At 45.2% G+C, this 23,705-nt stretch overlaps 1 protein-coding gene across 1 annotated transcript in view; it reads left to right on the top strand.

The window, feature by feature from the left end:
* The window catches only part of PATL1 (PAT1 homolog 1, processing body mRNA decay factor), a 104,271-nt gene that overhangs the window by 26,814 nt on the left and 53,752 nt on the right, over window positions 1-23,705 (top strand). Inside the window, exons 4-6 of the mRNA XM_082268306.1 lie at window positions 4,777-4,848; window positions 15,254-15,454; window positions 20,252-20,311. Of these exons, the coding sequence (XP_082124432.1) occupies window positions 4,777-4,848; window positions 15,254-15,454; window positions 20,252-20,311 (333 nt within the window). The remainder of the gene's footprint in view (window positions 1-4,776; window positions 4,849-15,253; window positions 15,455-20,251; window positions 20,312-23,705) is intronic.

Genomic DNA, 23,705 nt, shown 5'->3' on the forward strand with positions numbered 1-23,705 from the left:
TACGGTAAGTCAAATATGCCATTATTTCTACAGTTTTATTTCTAGCCTACTTCTAATGTTTGTGAACCTACTTTGCGAAGATCCCCAAACATTTATCTCCTGGAAATCTGTGACATGTATTCACTATACCCTGTTGATAGGCATTGTTGTATCTCAGAATTTACAGTGCCTGCCTTCCTGAACTACAGAAGTGCTAAGAGCAAGGGTTTCAGGAGGCGGAATCAGTACAGGAATCACTGCTTGCAGGCGGCAAGGTACCATGTGTTATGTATTCATTAGAAAATGAAACAGAGAAAAAGCTGCACTGCAATCCAGGAAATTGTGGAAAGAGATGGCCAGCAGACGGGCAGCACTAGCAACATAAAAGGAGATATATTTTTTTTTTCTTTTTTAGTAAAATATTGGATTGTCAAATATAAGTACTATTACTGCAAGCAGCCGACACAGGCAGGCTGAATCATGTACGTGGTCCATCCTGCTGCGGGTTATAGGTGCGTAGCGCGCCGTTCCTGCGACTGCTGTGTCCACCGGACACATTGGATTGCGGATCCCGGTGCCTGTGGCTAGGTGATTGCTATGCGAACACATGGTCACAATGTAAACAAAGCGGTTATAAAATAATTCGTAACAGCTGTTTCCTTTGCTGAAATTGTCCCACAGCTATCACATGGTACCTGGGCCAATCACAGAACCCTATACTATGTGAGTAGCTGTACTCACATAGTATAGGGTTCTGTGATCCAATCACAGATCACTAGTATACACGGCTATCATGAAAAACTTTGCTGTTACAATGATCATCATTGTAACAGCAAAGTGTGGAATAAAAATAAACCCTAATGACCCCCTTAGAGTATTGCAGTATCACAAAGTATGTAAAAAAATAAAAAATAAAAAAATGCAATATATTTAAAGTTTAAAAAATGTAATACCAAATTGTTTAAATATGAATATATTTAACACACAGGCACCAGTCAGTGTCCCTGATCACCACCATACAAGTCATGTGATGATGCTGTACTGCACTGGTAACAGTAATGTATATCTAAAAAAAAAAAAATTTAATTTCTTCATTTTCCAAAAAATTGTGACAAAATTGTATAATTTCCGGAAACTTGCAGTGCCTCTTAGGCCCTGTTCACACCTGGGTGTTTTCCAGCTCGTAAAACGAATCTCCTGAAGTTCCAAAACCCCCAACAATCAAAATCCTATTCATTTCAATGGCCCCTGTTAACATATGAGCGTTTTGTGGTCTGAAGCTCAAAGTACATGAGCTTCTCCTTCTTTTTTTTTTTGGCAGATTACAAGCATTTTTGGTTAGATGTCAATGCCTACCCCCAAAGGCCTGCAAAAAATGCCTGAAAATGATCTGCTCAGGTGTGAATGGAGCCTTGCCAAATGCCTCAGGCTATGTTCCAAAAAGGGGTCATTTGTGGGAAATTTGTACTGTCCTGGCATTTTAAGGGCCTCAAGAAATGAGGACATCAGTACATCAGAACTGACACAAAGCAATTTACCTAAATTTTATTCTTGTGTTTTTTTTTTTTTTTAACCAAAGACATGTAGCAGAATACATTTTGTCCTAAATTTAGGAAGAAATCTGGTTTTATGGATGTTTTTATAACAGTAGAAAATAGTTTTTTAGTTTTTAGTCTTTTTTTTTTTTTTTGGTTTATATCTCAAAAAATAAGAAAAACCCAGTGATGATTTAAATACAACCAAAAGAAAGCTCAATTTTTTTGTGTAAAGGAGCAAAGAAAAATGTAGTTTTAGTGTTGCATGACTGCACAATTGTCAGTTAAAGTAGTGCAGTGCTAAATAGCAGAAAATGCCCTTGTCATGAAGGGAGTAAAACCTACCGAAGCTGAGGTGGAAGATGAACATTACAAAAATAAGTGGAGAAAAAAAAAAACGGTTTTAATAAAAAATACTTTGTTTAAATTGTCCGCTTTGTTTTTTTTTTCATTAGACTATGCTTAGCCCATATTCTACCCAGACTGACCGGTCTAACCAACATTGCCCATCATTGCCATCTATCAGTGTCGCCCACCAGTGCCCATTATTGCCCACCAGTGCTGCCTATCAGTGCCCGCCAGTGCCGCCCATCAGTGCCTCCTCATCAGTGCCTGTCAGTGCAGTCTCATCAGTGCAGGAAAAAACTTATTTATTTACAAAATTGTATAACATAAACAAAACTTTTTTTTTTTTTTTTTCAAACTTTTCGGTCTTTTTTTATTTGTTTAGCAAAAAGGAAAAAACCCAGAGGTGATCAAATACCACCCAAAGAAAGCTCTATTTGTGGGGGGAAAATGACATAAATTTGGTTTAGGTACAGTGTTGCATGACTGCGCAATTGTCATTCAAAATGCAACAGCACTAAAAGGGGAAAATTGGCCTGGGCAGGAAGGGGGTGAAAGTGCCCGCTATTGGAAGTGGTTAAACATTTTGACCCCATATTTGGCATGCTTGCTGGGGAGATACTGTTTGAAAGCAAGGCGGGCAGAAAAATAAATGCGGAAGGAACGTGGCCCAGGAACACACGGGGAGCACGGATCGTATATGTGTGTGTATATATATATATATATATATATATATATATATATATATATATATATATATATATATATATATATATATATATATATATATATTATTTAGTGTGTGATTCTGTGCAGAGCCACCGCCCTGTAGCAGTAAAGCTACATGGGCCGGGCTTTAACTGGTTAAGCTCTGAACAAACTAGACATGCCCAAAGACATTAAGACAATAGCTAATTTTCCTTCTCTTTTAGAAAAGAAAAAAGTTATTGAGAAAAAAACCTTTTTCCCTTTTTCTTCTTTTAATGCAAGGACAAAACACACCCCCTCAAAATGACCCCTATTTGAAAAGTGTACACCCCAAGGTGATGCAACTTTTTTTAAATGAAGAACTGTGCTGGTGTTAAACTTGTTAAAACATGGAGCTTGATAATGGTGTACTAAATGCAGCACAATATTAATGTGTGGGCCATACATAGGAGGAAGAGTTGAAGGAGTTAATGTAAAGGTCACATACAGTTGTAGGGGGGGGGATGAGTGTTAACGTACAAGAAAAGGGGATAAAGGACACAGAGCATGAGGTGTATGGGGGGGGGGGGGGGGGGGGAGGAGTTGAAAAGGTTATAAAAAAATTCACAAACAAAACCCATCATAGTGAATCTGTTGCTCTCTGTGCCCCACTGATCAAGTTTTGTTGATTAACCACTTTACCACCGGAGCATTTTGCTGTCTTACGTCTGGGCCACTTTTTGCGATTCGGCACTGTGCGACTTTAACTGACAATTGCGCGGTCATGCGACGCCGTACCCAAACGAAATTTACGTCCTTTTTTTCCCACAAACGGAGCTTTCTTTTGGTGGTATTTGATCACCTGTGCAACTTTTACTTTTTGCGCTATAAACAAAAAAAGAGCGTTTATTTTGAAAAAATAACCATATTTTTAACATTTTTTTTATATGAAATTCCCCCCAAAAAAGATGTAAAAACCATTTTTTTTTTTTAAATTTTTGGCCAATTTGTTTTCTGCTACCCATGTGTGGTAAAAAAAATTGCAATAAGCGTATTTTGATTGGTTTGCGCAAAAGTTATTGCGTTTACTAACAAAGGGAAAGATTTATGTCATTTTTGGTGTTTTTTTTTTTTTTTTAACGAGTAATGGCGGCGATCTGCGATTTTTTTGCGGGACTGCGACATTGCGGCGGACGGATCGGACCCTTGACTGACATTTTTGACACTTTTGGGGGTACCAGTGACATTACTACAGTAATCAGTTCTATAAATATGCACTGTTACTGTAAAAATGACACTGGCAGGGAAGGGGTTAATTTTATTGGAGAGGGAGGGGTTAATGTATGCCTGGTGCTTACTGACATGTGGGGGGGGGAGGTGACTGAGTGAGACAGGGACAGATCGGATGTCCAGCTATGCTGAACACTCCGATCTGTCACTCCCTGTCACTTAGGAGATCCGCCCGCTCTGTTTACACAGGATTCCCCGATCGCCGCTGCTCCTCCCCTGGCCCGACTCCCGCTGTGAATGAAAACAGCGGGAGCGCGCCTCCGGCGGCGCGCGAGCGCCGCCTACAGGGGGAGGAGTCTGGCGACGTAGGTCTACGTCATCAGACGGGATCGTGCCACTTTGCCGCAGTAGTACTCCGGTACATAGCGGTAAAGTGGTTAAACTCCCGTTTCTCCCCTTTCTCCCCTGTAAGGAAGGGGAGGGATGTCCAATGCAAACACTAGTGTTTGCTTTGTGCTTTGCTGTGATTGGTCCTCAAAAGGTGCCGATCCACTCTGAACGGCTTTGTGCATAGTGCCTGTGCAGGTTCACTACTTAGTGTTTGAAAATGTACAGTGGTAGTGAAGTGTTTAAAATAGAACTTCAGTCATAATTGTAGTTTTTAATTTTGTATTGCATGAGGAAGGAGTAGAACCTCAGTCAGGTTTTAGCGCTGCCCATGGCTTGTAGAAGATTCCCCGCCCCCTTATTTCCTATCCAGGTGTTGTCACCAGAACTGAAGCAGAGGGTGATCTTGAATAAGGATACCAGTCAAACATGGGATTTGCTAATGTACCTCTTGCATCTCTGGAACTCAACGGGTACATAGGAAAAAGGCAAAAGTTTTAACACCCCTTTACCACTGTAAGCAACAAAATGTGTCTGCAGTGCCACTTAAGTCTGTGTAGGTTTGTGTACATTGATTCTTATCTTTTTTTTTCTTTTTTATTCTTTTTCTTAGCTTTCTTCTGGGATAAACTCCAGTATATGGGATCCTGATTTGAGGCCCATCAGAGGGCCTATGCTCACAGAGGTAAGTAGAAAAAAAATTCTAGCTAGAAACTGGTAAATGTTATACAACCTTAAGTTTATTAGGTTCCTCCCATATTTTAAAAGGTTAACAAGAGCAAGGTATGAAATGTGATTTTTACAGAATGTTTTTGTATATGAAAACACCAAAAGCGCTTTTTGCGCATCCCAGAATCCACTCATATTTAATATTCCAACCTGCCCAAAAAAAATAAATAAAAGGAAGGTACTTGTTGACATGTAGAGACAGAATGGAGTCAGATCTTACACAGGGATGATGGCTTTGAAGTCCATATGTGACTGTGTTTGAGCCTTGCGATTGACAAGCGTGGCGAAAGAGGTGGTGAGCCTGACATAGGGGAGGAGGAAATGTAGCGGGAAATGCACCGGGTGTGCGAATGTAAGCGAGGGTAGGTGGGTATAGCAAGTAGGGGTGAAGGGGAAAGGGGAATAAAACAATAAATCTCAGCAAAAACGCAGTATTTAGTGAACTTCACTTTTTTCCTCATGACAGACACCACAAACCAGCCCCAAAGCAGCCGCGAGCCCTAACTGAGTGTAAGTAACCCCAGGATGGGTAACTGTTACAGTCAGCATGGGGTGGCGGCCCGGCCTGACAGCCTGATGATGTCAAAGAACAACTAGAAGAATACATAATATTAATAATCGTAACAGACCTGTGCATCGAAGACGGTAACAACATGGCAAGTGGGTTGACTTCGCCGGGTTGTGGGAAAGTTGCGGAGTTTGTGAGCAAAGGTGGCTGTCAAGAACCTGAAAAAGGAGACAAAGCAGTAACTACAATGCATAGAGCTTAAACGCTGGGTGTGGCAGGAAGTGGGGCCTGAAAACCTCAGGCGTTTGGCAGAGTCCTTGCGCGTGCTGCGTTGATCTAGGGGTCGTGCAAGTGGTGAAGCTCGGGAGGACAAATTGCCAGAAGTATCGGGTGCATTGGATCGCAGATAGGTTTCTGCGGCAGAGGGATCCTGGAAGGTAAGTTGTTCACCGCTAGGAGCCTTAGAGCGAAGAATAGCGGGGAAACGCCAGGGTAAACTTGATGCAACGGTGGAAGAGTTTGGAGCAGATGTGTTGGAAGGCCTTGCGTTTTTTAGAGACGTCACTGGAATAGTCTGCAAAGATTAACATTTTTACGCCGTCCCACCACAAGGGAGGTAGATTGCCTAAATTTCTGAAGAATAAGTGTTTCTCTGTTGCTCATTGACAGACGCAGTCCTCTTTGATTAATATCAGTAGGGTTATACTGCCCCCTACAGGAGTAGGACACTAGGCAGGAAAAACGTTCTGGCCACACCTTAGGGGCAGTCCCAGAGGGTATATCCTCTCTCTCCCTGCTACAGGATGTCAGTTTTTTTCTGCCTAGTCAGGAGTAAGGACCTAAGTTCCTTGCTGGGATCTCTGGTCCTGGCAAGCTTTTTTAGATCTTTTTTAGTTCGCTTTTTCTCTCCAGTTTTTGTTCCTGTGAGATCTTCAAGCAATTATGCTGGAGCTGGGCGACGGGCTGGATGTTGAGATCCAGTGGTCACCCCAGCCAGCCTACGAGCGCGTGCAGGCCCTAGCACCACGCTGGGTCGGCCGCGACATAGTCCCACTGGACTGGGACTGGCCCTGCGAGTTAAACGTCTCGCCAGGTCGCCTACGACCAGTCAAAAACTGAGTCACGGCGTCCGTATTGGTCAACAGCCCCCCCCACCTCGGTGGAGAGGGGTTCTGTTTGGATTGGGTGCCCGCCTGTTCCGGTATGGTGAGTAGAATGTTCCCCTTCGTCGGGTTTTGGGAATGGGTACGGGCCCCTATGTGGATGGTCGGACCCTCATGACCTGGGTTCCCCTCTATCCTATGGCACACTTCACAGACCTTCCTCTTGCTAGTGTGAGTTGGTGAATAAGGTATACCACTCCAGGAGGCTTGGTTTGGGAGCTGACTATCTACTTGAGTCACTGTAAAGAGCCTGCACTGTAAAAGGAAGGAGACTATGACTGAAGTCAGTCAGGGATGGAGACAGGAGCCGCCTCCTTTACCCGGGAAAATCGATCCACAAGACTTCCTGTTCTGTAAGGACAGCGCTGGGAGCAGTTGGATAGAAACTTCTGTGCATCAGGTGGTGAGCCCTTGGGGTCTCTCTCTCTACTGTGGGGGTCCGAAGCAGGTAACACTGAGGGGCGCTATTGCGCTGGGGGATTACAAAAAAAAAAAAAAAAAAAAAGGTTTTTTTTTCTTTGGCAAATCCTGTTTGCTGGAAAGTGTTCTTGGATTAGTCATGGACCCTGCCACACATGTATCCCCACCTGATTCCCTCGAGGTGGCCGCAGGACCCTCCAGTTCCCCACTTACTATTGATGCATTGTCAGCAGTTTTGGAGTCTTTTGTATCCCGGGTGGAGGTGGCCTGTCAGGGACGGGGCGCAAAGAAGCGACCCCCGCCTACCCCTATTTCATCTGATACTTCAGATACAGATTCTGAGCCTGTCGCAGCAGCTGCAGGCCCCTCTTCTGGGGCTAGTGTCTCATATCCCGTCTACTCGGATAGTGAGGAGGACATCTCTCCCTCCGCTATAGCGCAAGATGAAGCGCTGGTAGATGCACTGATTGTGTCTGTGCGGGAAACTTTAAGACTTGAACTTGTACCTACGGAAGCAGTTGATACTGAAATTGCCTTTTGGTACTCGCAAACCTACCAAGATGGCAAAGGTGTTTCCTTTGCCCAAATGTTTTCAAGATATAATTAAGGAAGAGTGGGTCCGTCCAAAACGAGCCCCTGGTATTTCCAAACGGATTGTTAGACGCTATCCGTTTGAAGAATCTCTCCTTAAGAAATGGACGGTTCCACCAGACTGAATAAAGCTACTGTGATCCCGTTGGAGGATGCTCTGTCTTTTCGGGATCCAGTGGACCGTAAAGCGGAATCTATATCCCGCTCTATATTTACCCTGATAGGGTCAGCCTTAAGGCCAGTGTTCACCATTGCTCTGGTTGCACAGACATTGACGGAATGGACCAAGTTATTACGCCGAGATCTAGAGGGGAGAAGTCTCCCTCCGGCAGTATCGGACTTGCTGGAGCAGATGGTACAAGCACTACAGTTTGTCTGTGACACCGCCCTGGACGCCGCTCCATTAATGGGGCGCGTATCGATCTCGACGGTCGTCCTTCGGCGTATGCTGTGGTTAAAGTGCTGGTCGGCGGATCGAACTTCCAAGAAAACTTTGACTTATCTTCCCTTTCAAGGGGATCGCCTGTTTGGTGCCACCTTGGATGAGATCATCAAAGGTATCACTGGTGGCAAGAGCACCTTTTTACCACAGACTACTAAGGGGAAAGGACCTCGTCGCAGACGGGGACCTTCCTTTTCCACTCACAAGAAGTTTTTTTCTCTCCTCTGGGGCGGGCGATAAGGCAAAGTCCTCCAAAGCCCCCCCAGGGGGTTTCAAAGGGCGCTGGTCGAGTAAACAAAGGTCTGGCCCTGCCCGACCTGAAGATAAGACCAATACAGCCTGAAGGTGCGCCCCCACCCATATCTGGGGTGGGGGGACGTCTTCACCGATTTCCGGACCCATGGACCTCAAGGATTCCAGACAAATGGGTTCAAGAGGTCATACGGTCGGGATACAAGATCGAGTCTCGATTACTTTCACCGGTGCGGTTCTTCCCTTCCAAGATCCGACTATCCCTGGACCGCTTAGAAGCTTTGCGGGGGGGCAGTGACGGATTTAATACAACAAGGAGTGGTGGTCCACGTTCCTTGGACAGAACGTTTTCAGGGGTTCTATTTGAACCTATTCACAATACCCAGAAAAGAGGGCAAGGTGCGTCCAATTCTGGACTTGAGAGCACTCAATCATCTTGTCCAGGTGCAAAAATTCAAGATGGAGTCCATTCGCACAGTAGTGGCCTCCCTGCATCAGGGGCATTTTCTGGCGTCCATAGACATCAAGGATGCCTATCTTCACATTCCCATTTACGCAGGACATCAGCGTTTTCTTCGCTTTTCCGTGGGAAAGAACCATTATCTGTTTGCGGCGTTACCCTTTGGTCTCGCCTCTGCTCCCTGGGTCTTCACAAAGATTTTGGCCCCAGTTTTGGCGCTGTTGCGACAGCAAAGCTTTTCCGTTCTAGGCTACCTAGACGACCTTTTACTTCGTGCGGAGTCTCCGCTGGCTCTGTTGCTAAACTTGGAAATCACCATGATCTCTTTGGAAGAGTTCGGGTGGTTAGTGAACCAGCAAAGATCATCCCTAGTCCCCACCAGGAGACTGAATTATCTGGGTCTAACTTTGGATACATCCTTGGCAAAGGTGTTTTCTCCCGGCGGAGAAACTCCGGAAGATTCAGTTGGCGACTCAATCATTATTGACCGTCAACTGGCCTTCTCTGCGGACTTGCATGAGGGTTCTGGGACTGATGGTGGCCTCCTTCGAGGCAGTACCGTTTGCCCAGTCTCAGACTCGGATTCTCCAAAAGAAGATTCTTCTCAAATGGAACCAGAATCCCGACTCCCTGGACAATCGGATCCGGCTGAGCGAACGGACCAGAGAATCTCTGGTTTGGTGGCTTTGATCACCAATGCTCAGTCAGGGTAAGTCATTTCTTCCAATCTATTGGACGATTGTCACCACGGATGCCAGTCTATCCGGGTGGGGTGGGGTTCTCGGCAGACGATCTGCTCAGGGGCTCTAGTCCCTGGAAGAATCCAGGTTACCGATAAATGTATTGGAACTGAGAGCGATCAGACTTTGTCTGATTCACTGGACCGAGCAGCTCCGGGGGAGCCCGGTGCGGATCCAGTCGGACAATACCACGACAGTGGCTTACGTCAATCACCAGGGGGGCACCAAGAGTGTCCTGGCGGCCATGGAAGTGGCCAGCATATTTGGTTGGGCGGAACGATTTGTTCCAGCCCTCTCCGCGGTATTCATTTCGGGGGTGGAGAATTGGCAGGCAGATTTCCTCAAGCCGCCAGATTCTGGATCAAGGGGAATGGTCTCTTCATCCAGAGGTATTTCACCAACTGTGCCTTCGTTGGGGCACCCTGGATGTGGATCTGTTGTCATCTCGGCTCAACAGGAAGGTGCGGAGGTTTGTAGCTCGCACCCGCGATCCTCTAGCGGACGCCGCAGACGCGCTGGTCCCCCCGTGGGGGCAGTACCAGCTACTGTATGCCTTTCCTCCTCTCAAATTGCTGCCAAAACTTCTTCGCAGGATAGAGGTGGAGGGAATTCCAGTTATCCTGGTAGCCCCGGACTGGCCTCATCGGGTCTGGTACGCCGACCTGGTCAGGCTGGTCGCAGATGTTCCTTGGCGACTCCCTCTCAGGGAGGATCTGCTGTCTCAGGGACCGATCTTCCATCCTGCTTTACGATCGCTGGCTTTAACGGCCTGGCTGTTGAGACCCAGGTGCTGAAGGACAAGGGATTGTCAGCTTCAGTTATTCCTACTCTAATTAAAGCAAGGAAAGCGACTTCCAGAAAGGTCTACCATCGCACATGGAAGTCTTATATCACGTGGTGTGAATCCCTTGGGTTTCCTCCACGTTCCTACTCGGTGGCCCGTATATTGGCCTTTCTGCAAAAGGGGGTTGAGCAGAAACTGTCCTTGAGCACTATCAAGGGTCAGGTTTCAGCGTTAGCAATCTTATTTCAGAAGCCTCGGGCTACTCATTCCTTGGTGCGGAGTTTCATCCAGGGGGTGCGGCACCTGGCTCCGCCGGTGCGTGCGCCCTTGCCGCCCTGGGATCTTAATTTGGTGTTGTCGGTTCTTCAGAAACCTCCCTTTGAAAATATTAGGGAGATTTCCTTGCTTACTTTATCCCAGAAGGTGGCCTTTCTGGTGGCTATCACTTCTGCACGCAGGGTGTCGGAACTGGCCGCATTGTCCTGTCGTTCCCCATATCTGGTGGTTCATAGGGATAAGGTGGTTCTTCGTCCGAATCCATCCTTCCTTCCTAAGGTGGTTTCAGATTTCCATCTAAATGAAGATATTGTGTTACCTTCCCTGTGTCCTAAGCCCAGTCATCCTCGGGAGTTTGCGTTACACTCCTTGGATGTAGTTCGGGCGATCAGGGTGTACTTGACTACTACGGAATCTTTCCGTAAGACGGATTCACTTTTTGTGATCACGGATTGCCCTAGAAAAGGGTTGCCTGCGTCTGCCGCGACTATCTCCAGATGGATCAGGCAGACGGTGGTACAGGCTAATTCTATTAAGGGTCGGGTTCCTCCGTTCCCTGTTAAGGCTCACTCCACTCTGGCGCTTAGTGCTTCCTGGGCCTTCCGCCATCAGGCGTCAGTGGTTCAGGTTTGCAAGGCGGCTACCTGGTCGTCGGTTCATACCTTTACAAAATTTTACAAAGTTGATGTGCTGGCATCGGCGGATGCCTCTTTTGGCCGCAAGGTTCTGCAGGCCGCTGTTTGAGGAGACCGGTGGTCTACCTCAAGGGTTTTTTTCTGTTGGGTTTTCAGTTGAGTCTCATCCTTTTGTCTGATGAGCCTTTAAGACTTCTAGTTGGCACCGGTTGGGCCTTCTGGATTGGATTTTGATTTCCGTTATCCCACCCCTCATTTGTGGCACTGCTTTGGGACGTCCCTACTGATATTAATCAAAGAGGACTGCGTCTGTCAATGAGCGACAGAGGATTTTTTGTAAGAACTTACCGTAAAATCCTTTTCTCTTAAGCTCATTGACAGACGTAGTACCCGCCCCTCTATTTTGAGTTGGGTTGGGTTAAATTCTCTGACACTGCTTTGTGACATAACTGACATCCTGTAGCAGGGAGAGAGAGGATATACCCTCTGGGACTGCCCCTAAGGTGTGGCCAGAACGTTTTTCCTGCCTAGTGTCCTACTCCTGTAGGGGGCAGTATAACCCTACTGATATTAATCAAAGAGGACTGCGTCTGTCAATGAGCTTAAGAGAAAAGGATTTTACGGTAAGTTCTTACAAAAAATCCAATTTTTGTCTGCATAGTTGAGAAACTTGGCAATAATGGGTCTTGGCGTGGTGCGTTCAGAGGATGGGGCGCCTAACCAGTGATCGCGCTGAACCGTGCAAGGGCTAGCAATGCCCAGGGCCTTGGGTATATGAGTAGAACAAAATTGCAGAATATCCTGAGACTGTAATGTTTCCAGGACACCAATAAATCGCAGATTACTGATCTATTTTCCAGGTCCTCAAGCTTTTGTAAAATATATTGATTGGTTCTGTCCTGCTTCTGTTCAGTGGCTTGGGCCTGGTATACTTCCTCTTCAATACTAGCAACCCTGTTCTCCATTCAGATGGGTGGTGTGCTCCCCAAGCTCCTGCTTTAGTACTTGTAATGCTGCTGTAAGGGCTCTCTCCATACTGGCAGTTATAGTGGGGGTCAAATGGCAGCCACTGCCTGGGCAATCTGCTGATTGTTGGAGTCCCCTTGTGTGGAGGGAGCGGGAGAAAAATCACCACTCACCTCCATAGTAGACTGTGCTGCCGCATCCCCGTACTCAATTAGTTGGGCGGGAGCGACCTTGCGCTGCCTTTCTCAAGAAAATGCTCCATGATGGTCTGGAGAGTGACAGGTGGCTTCCGGGACCGATGTAGGCGGCTGGGGAGGCTTTATACGCAGATTTCAGGGCAGTTCAGAGCGGTAGCTACCCCGTCATACGGCGCCGGAAGTTGAGCCTTGCGATTGACACCTCGGGCTTCATTACTGTATCTTTGCAGGTGGTCACATGCTACTACGGATTTTCAGGGCTGCACATCGAAAGGGAATTAGTGGGGTGGGGTTAGGCACTCTTATTGTGCCCTTAATGCGTATGCTCTTAAAATGTTAAGTTCCGGCACATAGAGAAAAAAAAACTAATAAATAATGTTTGATGTTGTTTTAAATGCAGTAGTTTAAGGACCAGAGTCATTCCTTGTATCCGCCTTTTGTAATCTCCCCAAGCAGCACTAAGATTGGTAGACCAATAAAGGCAGTCCCCGCGTTCTACATGGATGTACAAATGACTCCTACTTTTAAATGGTGGGAGACCACAGGAAGTAAGATAAAATCTACCCCAAAGATGGAGAATTTTGCCTGTGTAAGAACTATCATGGGAAAAGTGTCTCTAATCTGAACCTTTATCACTAATCCTTGTTTCAAGGATAACCCAAAAATTTCAAAATCCAGTTGTCACAGGGACAGAAAGGGAGGTGAAATCCATCTAGCTCCACCAATAAAAAATAAAAAACCATACAGAATAAACAACCATACAATCCCATATACACAATCCTATACCCGTGGTTGATCCAGAGTAAGGCGAAAAAACCCCAGCAAAGCATGATCCAATTTGCTACAGCGGGGGAAAAATTCCTTCCTGATCCCCTGAGAGGCAGTCGGATATTCCCTGGATCAACTTTACCTATAATTTTTAGTACCCACTTATATTATGTACACCCAGGTAAGAATCCCGGCCTTTTTTAAAGCAATTTAGTGAGCTGGCCAGAACCACCTCGGGAGGGAGTCTAATTCCACATTTTCAGGCAACCAAACAAAATTTAGTGTTAAACCTTCTCAATGCTATCCACAAAACTTAAATATTTTTTTTGTGGCTGGTGTTATACCTAAAATGTGCCTGTTCCAACTTACAAATTCAATTACACTTTGTTGCTTTGGGGTGGAAGGAATACTTGCTAACAGGACATGCTAAAGGAAAGGACTGCATTCATAACGGTTTACAAGGGGTGATTCACGATATTACAAATACCCATGCTTGTTTGGTTCTTTTTAAATATACTCTGAGGTTGATTTACTAAAACTGGAGAGTGCAAAATCTGGTTCCGCTGTGCATGGTAGCCAATCTGCTTTCAAATTCGGCTTGTTTAATTAGGCTTTGACAAAAAAAACTGGAAGCTGATTGGTTTCTAGAGATGTGCCAGTTTTCGGTAATGCGATAAATTGCGGTAATGCATAAGCACGGTATTATCGTGGACAGTTTTTAAAATACCGTTTGTTTTTCATCAAAAGTATCTAAACCAGGAGATCCCAAATGTGAGCTGCATTTCAGTGGGTCCTCAAGTGGCCTCCCGCATTATGCTTGCCGCTCACTGACACCCGCAAGCGCAGCCCGATATCCCGGCTGCACTTGTCAACGGTCAGTGAACTCGTCAGCCAAGAACTGAGCGGCGCCGCTGCTTCCATCCGGTAAAGTTCGGCTCCTCCTGTCACAGGCGAAGTTAGTAATATTGCACTCCGCCTATGACAGGAGGAGCCATGATGACGCTATTGGCTGAACAGTGCGCCACTGCACTCTGATACCTGCAGCTATCCTGTCTGTCGGAGTCCCCTGCCTGGAATCAATCCTTCAACGTGCTGATGAGAGGTGGGGATGGATGGGACCAGCATGTGAAGAACACACAGGTCACCTAAGATGGGTTACCCTTTACCCTTCAACATCTCTACCTAGGTAGCCAAGCCACCTCCTGTTCATGCCATGCCTCCTTCTTCATCATGCCTTGTCTCCTTTATGCCATGGCCTCCTTCTTCATGCCATGCAGCATGGCATGAATGAGACAAGGCATGAAGGAGGAGGCATGACATGAAGGAGACAAGGCATGAAGGAGTCATGGCATGATGCCCCTTTAATGACCAGTCCATCGGATCGGAGCTGAGCGCCAGGACCAGTCACCAGGTAGGCCAGACACTGCTTGATGGCTTATTTTAGGCCTTATTCACATGTATGCGGGTTGGCGACCCATATTTGCACAGGCATAGCAGCCCATTGATTCGAATGGGCTGCTATGCCTGCGTTTTCGGCTGAAAAAAGGTGCATGCAGAATTTTAAAAAAATGCAGTGGCCATGAAATCCATCCTGCTTTTGCACTGTGCGACTTAACTGCAGTTCCTGCACACGCAAAATGTGTTTTTGCTGGGCCCACGTATATAAAAATGCAGAAAACTTGCCAGTGCAGGAACTGCAGGTAAGTTTCATGGTGCAAAAGCAGGATGAATTTCAAGGCCACTGCTTTTTTAAATGCTGCATGCACCTTTTTTCTGCGGAAAACGAGGGCATAGCAGCCCATTCAAATCAGTCGGCTGCTATGCCTGTGCAAATGTGGGCCGCCAACCGCATACATGTGAACCAGGCCTAAAGCAATAGGAAAGTAATTAATTTATAAATAAAACACTGGTCCTCCTGCAGGTTTAACCACTTCTGGACCGCAAGGATTTGCCCCCTTACGACCGTGAGAATACCATATACCATTGCAAAACCTTAATCAAATAATCGCAGCATGAAAATCTGATACCGTCACATGCCTATAATGGTTTCTATGCAGAGCTGCACCAGATTTTGAACACTCCAGTTTTAGTAAATCAGCCCCTCTGTGTCTGTGGATATCAACATCAATCACAATGAAATGTTTTTGTTTGCATTAAAGGATATGGGTCCACTGTCAATGCTACATGAGTATGGTCTAGGTCCCATGCCTCCACCTGGCCGTGATGACTCGGAACAAGACGCATCAGAAAGAGCTCTGCCCCGTCGCTCCACTTCTCCAGTTATTGGAAGTCCCCCTGTGCGAGCTGTTCCTATTGGTACTCCACCAAAACATGTTGGCCCTATATTCTCTCAGCAGCAGGTAACATTGCTTAAAGCTCATCTTTGCTTTGATGGCCACACTTCAGTGGTAATGATAAAATATGCATTGAAATGCGCACGCACATGAAGTCTTTCTGCTGGAGGCTTTTTGTTTTCACCCATGTGAAGGTGTATTTGCTGGTAATGTGGTGGTCAAGAACACAGGTCTTTAATGCATTTCCAAATCTGCTTATTTCAGGCTTTGTACTGGCTCACATTGAGACTGAAGCCCACTCCTTTGGCTTGTAGACATACACCCTGGCACCCTGCATAAGCCAACCAATGTGGCGGCTTTACAAGGGGGGACTGTGACAGAAAGGTGGATATCTAAGCAGGTGTCCTTGGTGATACTTCCAGCAAAAGCTATATTAACGAGGAATAGGAATTCTAAAAAAAAGTAACATCTGGTTACTTCCCAGATGTGTGGAGTGATAGATGGAGTCTAGGTTATGAATCTTTGCATCTAGGCTGTCAGTAGGCAGCTTTGTATATTTTATATGTCTGAATTAGGAGAGACAATAAGAATCCGGCTGCATACCACCGCTAGTCCAACAACAGACATTGGGCTTCCTTAGGAAGCCCGATGTGTGAAATGCGTCAACACGACTGTCACCAGGAAGCAGGCAATAAATACAAGTTGACGCGTTTCACACATGGTGCTTCCTAAGGAAGCACAATGTCTGTGGTGTGCAGCCAAATTCGTATAGCTTCTCCTAATTCAGTCGCAAGTAAAATATACAAAATAGCCTTCTAACAGCCAAGATGCAAATACTAAAAACGTAGACTCTATCACTCCACACATCTTGGAGAAAGGAAGGAGAATTGGGGAGATAGGGCAAGGCCATACATAATTTATTTTCTGGCATTCAACCAGCGGGTTAAATTAAAGCAAATTAATCCATTCCGCCATCCACACTTTGAGGTGGATGGGGGAGTCCCTCCCACAAAGGGGTTGTTTTCTTCTCCCCCTCAGCGTTCCTATCCTTATGCTGAGGCAGTTCAGCCTCTAGTGACTGCCTCATTGCTCTAATTTTCAGTAGAGTGCCAAGAATAGAAGACAACTGATGTGGTGCAGAACAGGGTGAGAGAAGGACCTACTAAATTTTAAACAAAATTGATACTTATTTTTAATGTTTTTATACAACCTACACAGCAAAAAGGGGTCAACACCAATGTCATGCCAGACTTATTGCAGGACACCTGTTTGAAATCTTGCCGTACCTGTCTAAATCAGATCAAATGGGATTCACCAAAGGGAGAAAGGCCTCTGATGCCACTAAAAGAATAATTACTTTCTTCATTGTGCTGCAACCCACTGAACGCCTTCTCCGCTTTTGTCTCTAGAGGCAGAGGCGGTCGATAGAATTCATTGGGGGTATTTGTTACGGGATTTAGCAAAATTTGGGTACAAAGGGCCTATCCTCTCATCCATCTCGGCACTTTACTCCTGTCCCTCTGCTCAAGTTTATACCGTCTAGAACAGGGGTGTCAAACTCGATTTAATCGTGGGCCGCATCAGCATTATAGTTGCCCTCAAAGGGCCGGTTATATCTGTAAGATTAGATGTCCAGAGCACCCCATGCCCCCCTTACACCCCTACATGATAGGCAGGGCCGTCTTTAGTATTTATTGGACCCTGGGCAAATATTTTCTTGGGCCCTACCAAATGCACTTATCCATTTGTGGGCAGTGTGGGCTCAAGGGGCAGCTGTTTTGGGCCCCACAACAATGGCTGTGCCCGGGGCAGCTGCCCCTTTTGCCCTGTGTTAAAGACGGCCCTGATGATGGGTCAAGAGCCCCACCATCATCAGAAGTCAAGAGTCACCCACCCTTCCTTACATCACAATGCACCCCCTTACCTTGTGCTGCTGCCAGGAAGAAGATGAGGATGGATCTAGGAAGTGCAGGGTCTGGTGGAGAACCAGATGAGGGCTGGAGTCAGCTGAATGCTGAGACCAGGGGAGGCAGAGACAAGGTGGTGTTGCGGCTGCACAGAGAGCTGCAATATCTTTAGGAGTAATGCCCTCCTCTCTGCTGCGGACTGCTGAGAAGTGGGGTGGGTGATCAAAGACGAGCTTTTCTGCAGCTGCACAGAGGAATGCAGGATCTGGCAAGGGAGTTCTGTCCTCTCTGCTGCCGACTACGGAGACAGGGTGGGAGCAGAGACAAGGGGGGTGCCGCAGCTGCAGGAGAGGTGCGAGGGCCACATGGAATGTCCTGGGGGGTCGCATTCGGCCTACGGTCTTTGAGTTTGACACCTGTGGTCTAGAACCTTTGTGATCACAAATGGCACTGACCAGGGATGCCCACTGTCCCTCCATATTTAACTTGATAATGGAACTGCTAGCTAAATTCATTTTCTACCCCCAGATTACCGGTTTCCATGATAGGCATACTATTACAAGATCAACTTATTCGCAGACAACATTATTTTACTTAGGAACACATCTACCTCTCTGCCCCTTTCCCACCAACTCTTATCCAAATTCAGTGGTATATTCTACTATAAAGTAAAATTCTCTAAATTCAGTGGTATATTCTACTATAAAGTAAAATTCTCTAAGTCACAAATTCTGGATCTCAGTATCCCCATAACGTTTAAACATTCTTTACAGCAATAAACTTCTTTTTTTCTTGGAACTGTCAAGGTGTCCCTTATCTAAGCATCACCCTTACACCCAAAACAGCCCAATTAGCAGATGTTAACTTTAATGCCCTCAATAAAAATAAGATTCTCAAGAATTCACTTCTTTTGCTAAATTTGAGTTATCCTGGTTGAGCTCTCCACTCTTCCTCTAATTCACACCTTTGACACCAGATTAGGAATTCTCTCCATGTTCCTCTCCCTCATTCAGAATACATCTCTCAAACCCTGGACTGATCACAGTATTTTTGCGCTAAATTACATATTACATGATGGCTGACTCAAAAGCATTGAGGCACTGAAGGAGGAATTCGGGCCGTCACTTAACCTGCCTAACGGTATCCCTGAGCGTGACTCGGGGTGGATTTTCCATGCTGTTATCAGTATCCCCGAGTCACGCTCGGGGTAGATGTGCAGAGCGCGCAGCGGTGTATCTTACCTTCTCCTGGCGATCCAGCGATGATCTCCCATTGCTGTGATCGCCAGCCGAGATCCCCGCCGCTCGTCCGTCCTCCGTCGGTATGGTGACTTCCTGGTTCCGTTCCCTGCAGCAGCAATGCTGCATGGGAGTGGAACTAGGGAGGGAAATTCGAACGTTGCATAAAATACAAACACATAACATTTATAGTATTGTGTATATGTGTGTGTGTGTATATATAATATATATATGTGTGTGTGTGTGTGTGTGTGTGTGTGTGTGTGTGTGTGTGTGTGTGTGTGTGTGTGTGTGTGTATGTATGTATATGTGTATATATATATATATATGTGTGTGTGTGTGTGTGTGTGTATGTATGTATGTATGTATATATATATATATATATATATATATATATATATATATATATATATATATATATATATATAATATATATTTATTTTTATATTACTCTACAAGAGACAATAGTACTTGTCAAATCTAAGCCCTTCCTTACCTGAAGGGATTATCTCTTCACCAAATATACTACCTCACAGTGGAGAGAGGCCCTCAAATCAATCTTTAGTGTTACGAACTATGTAAAACACTGGGATTTGGCACAAAAAATTTCTCTTCAGTGGTAAGTAGCCCAAATCTCCCCTCCCCCTCTCACTTACCTCTCTGCTAGTGATGTTGTGGCCAAACAGGGAATCTAATGCACATCCTATGGTCTTTCAGGAGTGTGTTAGCTTCTGGCGAAAAATATTTCTGATGATTTCTGAGATAACGGGCGTCCTGACACCTATCCCAGCTCTGGCTAACCTGAAACTGGCTATCGAGACGGTGCCTAGTCCACTATGTACAGTTGTTACACACAACTACTTTCTGACACACTGATAACCAGAAATTGGAAATCGCAAATAGCACACAATCTGTCAGAAGCTATCACATTAGTTAATCTGCATTTTTTAATATGAACTATGTACACTAGCATTGTGGAAATTAAAAAGTTGACTGCCTTTTGATTAAAGTTTGGGAACCTTGGTCTACTTGGAATAACAGATGATGATTATTGTACCTGTACCCTAATGCTTTGTTTTCTTAAGTCAATCTAAAGGCCCGTACACACGATAAGAAAATCTGTAGGGAAAATTCGTCCGACCGATCTGTTGATTTTCGGATTGTTAGTATGGTGCTTCCGACAGCCGACTCCGACTTTTCGGCTGACAAAATCCTGATGTGCAGGCTATATAATTTTTGTTGTCCGTCAAAACAACGTCCGATTTTCGTCTCATTAATACAGATTTCGACAGAAAAAAATCTTAAGAGCAAGACTAGGCATGCTCAGAGACCTCAGAGACGAAAGAACACATACAAAACAATCCAGCACATGACATCACTTCTGAAGTCGAACTCTGTTGTACGGGAAAATTCCTATGAAAATAACCTCTTCACTTTCCACATCAGACTAGCATGCCACAAAAACGGACGACAGATCGTTCGATAATCTGATCGTGTGTACGGGGCTTTACTCTTACATTACTGACTTCTACTGGGTGCAGCTTGTCATTGCCTAACCATTTTATGTCTGATTCTACCTTTGTACTTGCAGGTGGCCGTCTTTGTATTTGCCTTTTAAAATTCAATAAACTATTGAGAAAAAAATTTGGAAAATAAAATCCAAAATAGTTTTCTTTATTTGAAAGGTAGTCATTTTTTTTTTTTTCCAATTTTTACAGGTTTTGTGCCCAAATCCTATCCACATCCGAGCTGCCTCATCCCCATTCAACAGCCATCCGGTATGTAACAGTAAAATACCTCTGCTTTGTAGCTTTAGTAGGCTGGAAAAAGGAAGGAAAAGTAGAAATGGAAATGTTGCACAAATCAAAAGGAATGTATCATTTCAGTGGATTTTAAGCATTTGTTAAATGTAAAAGATCAGCTAGTCATATATCTTTCTTGGTCAAACCATACAGGACACAGGCATGCATAGTCTTCGACAACTGAGTTACGTTGCTACATTTAGGTGCGTGGAAACTGCCAAACAGAACTGTAAGGACCCTCACGTAATCCCTTCCATTATCAAGGTATCCCTGGTTTCTTGCTAGTGCCCTTAGGAGGTGGATGCTCCTTTTTTTTTTTTTTTTTTTTTTTTTGTGGGGCTCTAACTTGACTACATGCTGGCCCTACGGGCTACTTACGCAGCTTCCAGATTGGTACCCCAAGCCTATCAATGGAAATGTACCCAGACCCTGACAAAATACAGTAATGGAAAATGAAGGGCCAGCCTGGAAATCATTTCGGGCACTGGCTCCTGCCTTAGGCAGTCCTCTCATAGCATGTTGTACCAATTTTTAGATGTGCTGGCTGCATTACTTTTTCGTTTTAGGCTTTCTTTCCCTTGTTTTCATCTGTTGATCTTGCATAGTTACATAGTTTGTGAGGTTGAAAAAAGACATCAGTCCATCCAGTTCAACCTATGATGTGTGCGTGTAGGGCTGAAACAACTAATCGATAAAATCGATAATAATCGATAACTACAATCGTTGGCAACGATTGTCATGATCGATTAGTTGAGCCTCCGATTAGTTGCGCTGCATTCTGGACTTTCCCTGCCTTTCTCCTCTTGAGTGTGAAGCCGTCGGCTGCATTCACTGTCTCAGACTCTCACAGCTCGGCACTTCCGTGACCTCCCCCTCCCTCCTCCTTTCCTCTCTGCCTTTTTGTGACGTCAGTGAGGGAGTCAACACAACACTTCTGGGTCCTGAAACTCCCCCTCCCCTCCCCTTGTGATCAGCAGTGTTCTCTTGCAGAATGCAGAGAGGAAAGATAAGGTAAGAAGTTTTTTGCCTGCCCCTCCTCCTCCCTGAATCCCGAGCTCTGCTCTCCTGACCTCACCATGCTCTGTGTGCACTGTAACCTTCAGTGGCTGCAGAGTTTGAATGTTGTAGTGCTTCTGCTGAAAACGAGTGAGTGGAGAGGGGGGTGTAAAGGTAAATAAAGCTCAGAATTCCAGCTGATGCACATCTCCACCAGGCCATTTCTATAAGCCACCCCTGAGGTCCCATTCACACTAAACAGAGCAGGAATGTATGTTACTGATCACACACACACACACACACACACGTGTATGTATGTATATATATATATATATATATATATATATATATATATATAATTATTTTTATTTTTTTTTTTTTAAGCTTGTTTTTTTACACATAGGGCAGACCAATCACTTGAATGGGGCTGCCCTACCTTTTGACAAACACACCATAGAAGGGCTAAAACATTTTCAGGTATGCGGCTTTGCAAGTTTGCCACATGACAAAACGTGGGTCTGCTAACTTTTTTTTAGAGTGCCATTGAAAATGAATGGCACCACAATCACTGTGCGATTTTTGCAGTACATTTTTAAAATGCGTGAGAAAACGCACAGGACTTTCCTGCAAACCGCTCTGCAGCCGCCCCAGAGCTTTGTGAACTGGCTCCATTAAGAGCCAGTCACACTCTCCTGACATACGAATTGGATACAGAAAAACCCACGTCCAATTCGCATCAGTGTGAACCCAGCCTTACCCCCCGCCCCCTTTTCAGTTAAAAGGGGCTGATCTGCAACTGCAAGCCAAACACTTGACTCTTAGTTGCAGCATGGTCTCGCAATGTAAAATTACCATTCAGCAATTTTAAAAAAGTATAACAAAATACAGGTGCCAGGAAGTAGAGTTAGCAAGGGTATGATTTCTGACATGGCTGCAACATGATGGGGCACTGTAAACAGTGCCCCATCACTGGTGTTGCCGGGGGGCAATAAATGAACGAAAAAGGCATATTGAGTTTTTTTTTTATGCTTTTATCCGATTAATCGAAAAAATAATCGGCAACTAATCGATTATGAAAATAATCGTTAGTTGCAGCCCTATGTGCGTGTGTTTGTTGTTAACCGTACATTGTATACCCCTGTATGTTGTGGTCTTTAAGGTGCCCATCTAATAGTTTTTTGAAACTATCGATGCTCCCTGCTGATACCACTGCTTGTGGAAGAGAATTCCACATCCTTACTGCTCTGACAGTGAAGAACCCCCTATGTATTTTAAGGTTAAACCGCCTTTCCTCTAGTTTTAGTGAGTGGCCACGTTTCTTATTGTATTCCCTTTCTCTGAATAGTTTGTTCCTTATACTAGGGTGGCCAGTACAGTATTTGTACATTCATATCATATTCCCCCTCAAGCATCTCTTCTCCAGAGAGAATAAGTTCAGTGCTTGTAGTCTTTCCTCAAAGCTGATGCCCTCCATTCCCCTAATTATTTTTGTTGCCCTTCTCTGGACTTTCTCCAGTTCCAGCACATCCTTCCTGAGGACCGGTGCCCAGAACTGGACAGCATACTCCAGATGTGGCCGGACCAGAGTCTTGTAGAGTGGGAGAATAATCTCTTTATTTCTGGAGTGAATCCCCTTTTTTATACATCCCAGTATTCTGTTGACTTTGCTTGCAGCGGCTTGGCATTGCATGCCACTGCCAAGCCTGTTGTCTGCCAGTACCCCCAGGTCCTTTTCCATCCTAGACTCACCCAGAGGTTCCCCCCCCCTAGTGAGTAGCTTGCTTTCTGGTTTCTGGCACCCAGGTGCATTACTTTACATTTTTCAACATTAAACCTCATCTGCCATGTAGTTGCCCACCCCGTTATTTTGTTCAGGTCCGCTTGTAAGGTTTCCACGTCCTGCATAGAAGATATTGGCATACTTAGTTTAGTATCATCCGCCGCAAATACTGAGATTTTACTCGATATCCCCTCCTCCTAGATCATTTATGAATAAATTAAACAGGATTGGCCCCGGGACAGAACCTTGGGTGGGTGTGGAAAGCGGGGTCCCCCAATCTGAGTACTCCCCATTAATCACCACCCTTTGCAACCTCCCCTGGAGCCAGTTCTCTATCCAGGTACTCACCCTATGATCCATACCTACATACCTTAGTTTGTACAGTAAGCGTTTGTGGGGAACGGTGTCAAAGGCCTTTGCAAAGTCCAGATACACCACATCCACAGGCTTTCCTTTATGTAGGTGGCAGCTCACTTCATCATAGAAGGTTAATAGATGGGTTTAGCAAGAACGATTTTTCATGAAACCATGCTGATTACTACTAATAATATTTTCATTACTAAAGTCTTGTATGTGGTCCCTTAACATCCCCTC

The sequence above is a fragment of the Pelophylax lessonae genome (assembly GCF_965119305.1).
Source record: "Pelophylax lessonae genome assembly, chromosome: 9".
In the NCBI taxonomy this organism is placed as follows: domain Eukaryota; kingdom Metazoa; phylum Chordata; class Amphibia; order Anura; family Ranidae; genus Pelophylax; species Pelophylax lessonae.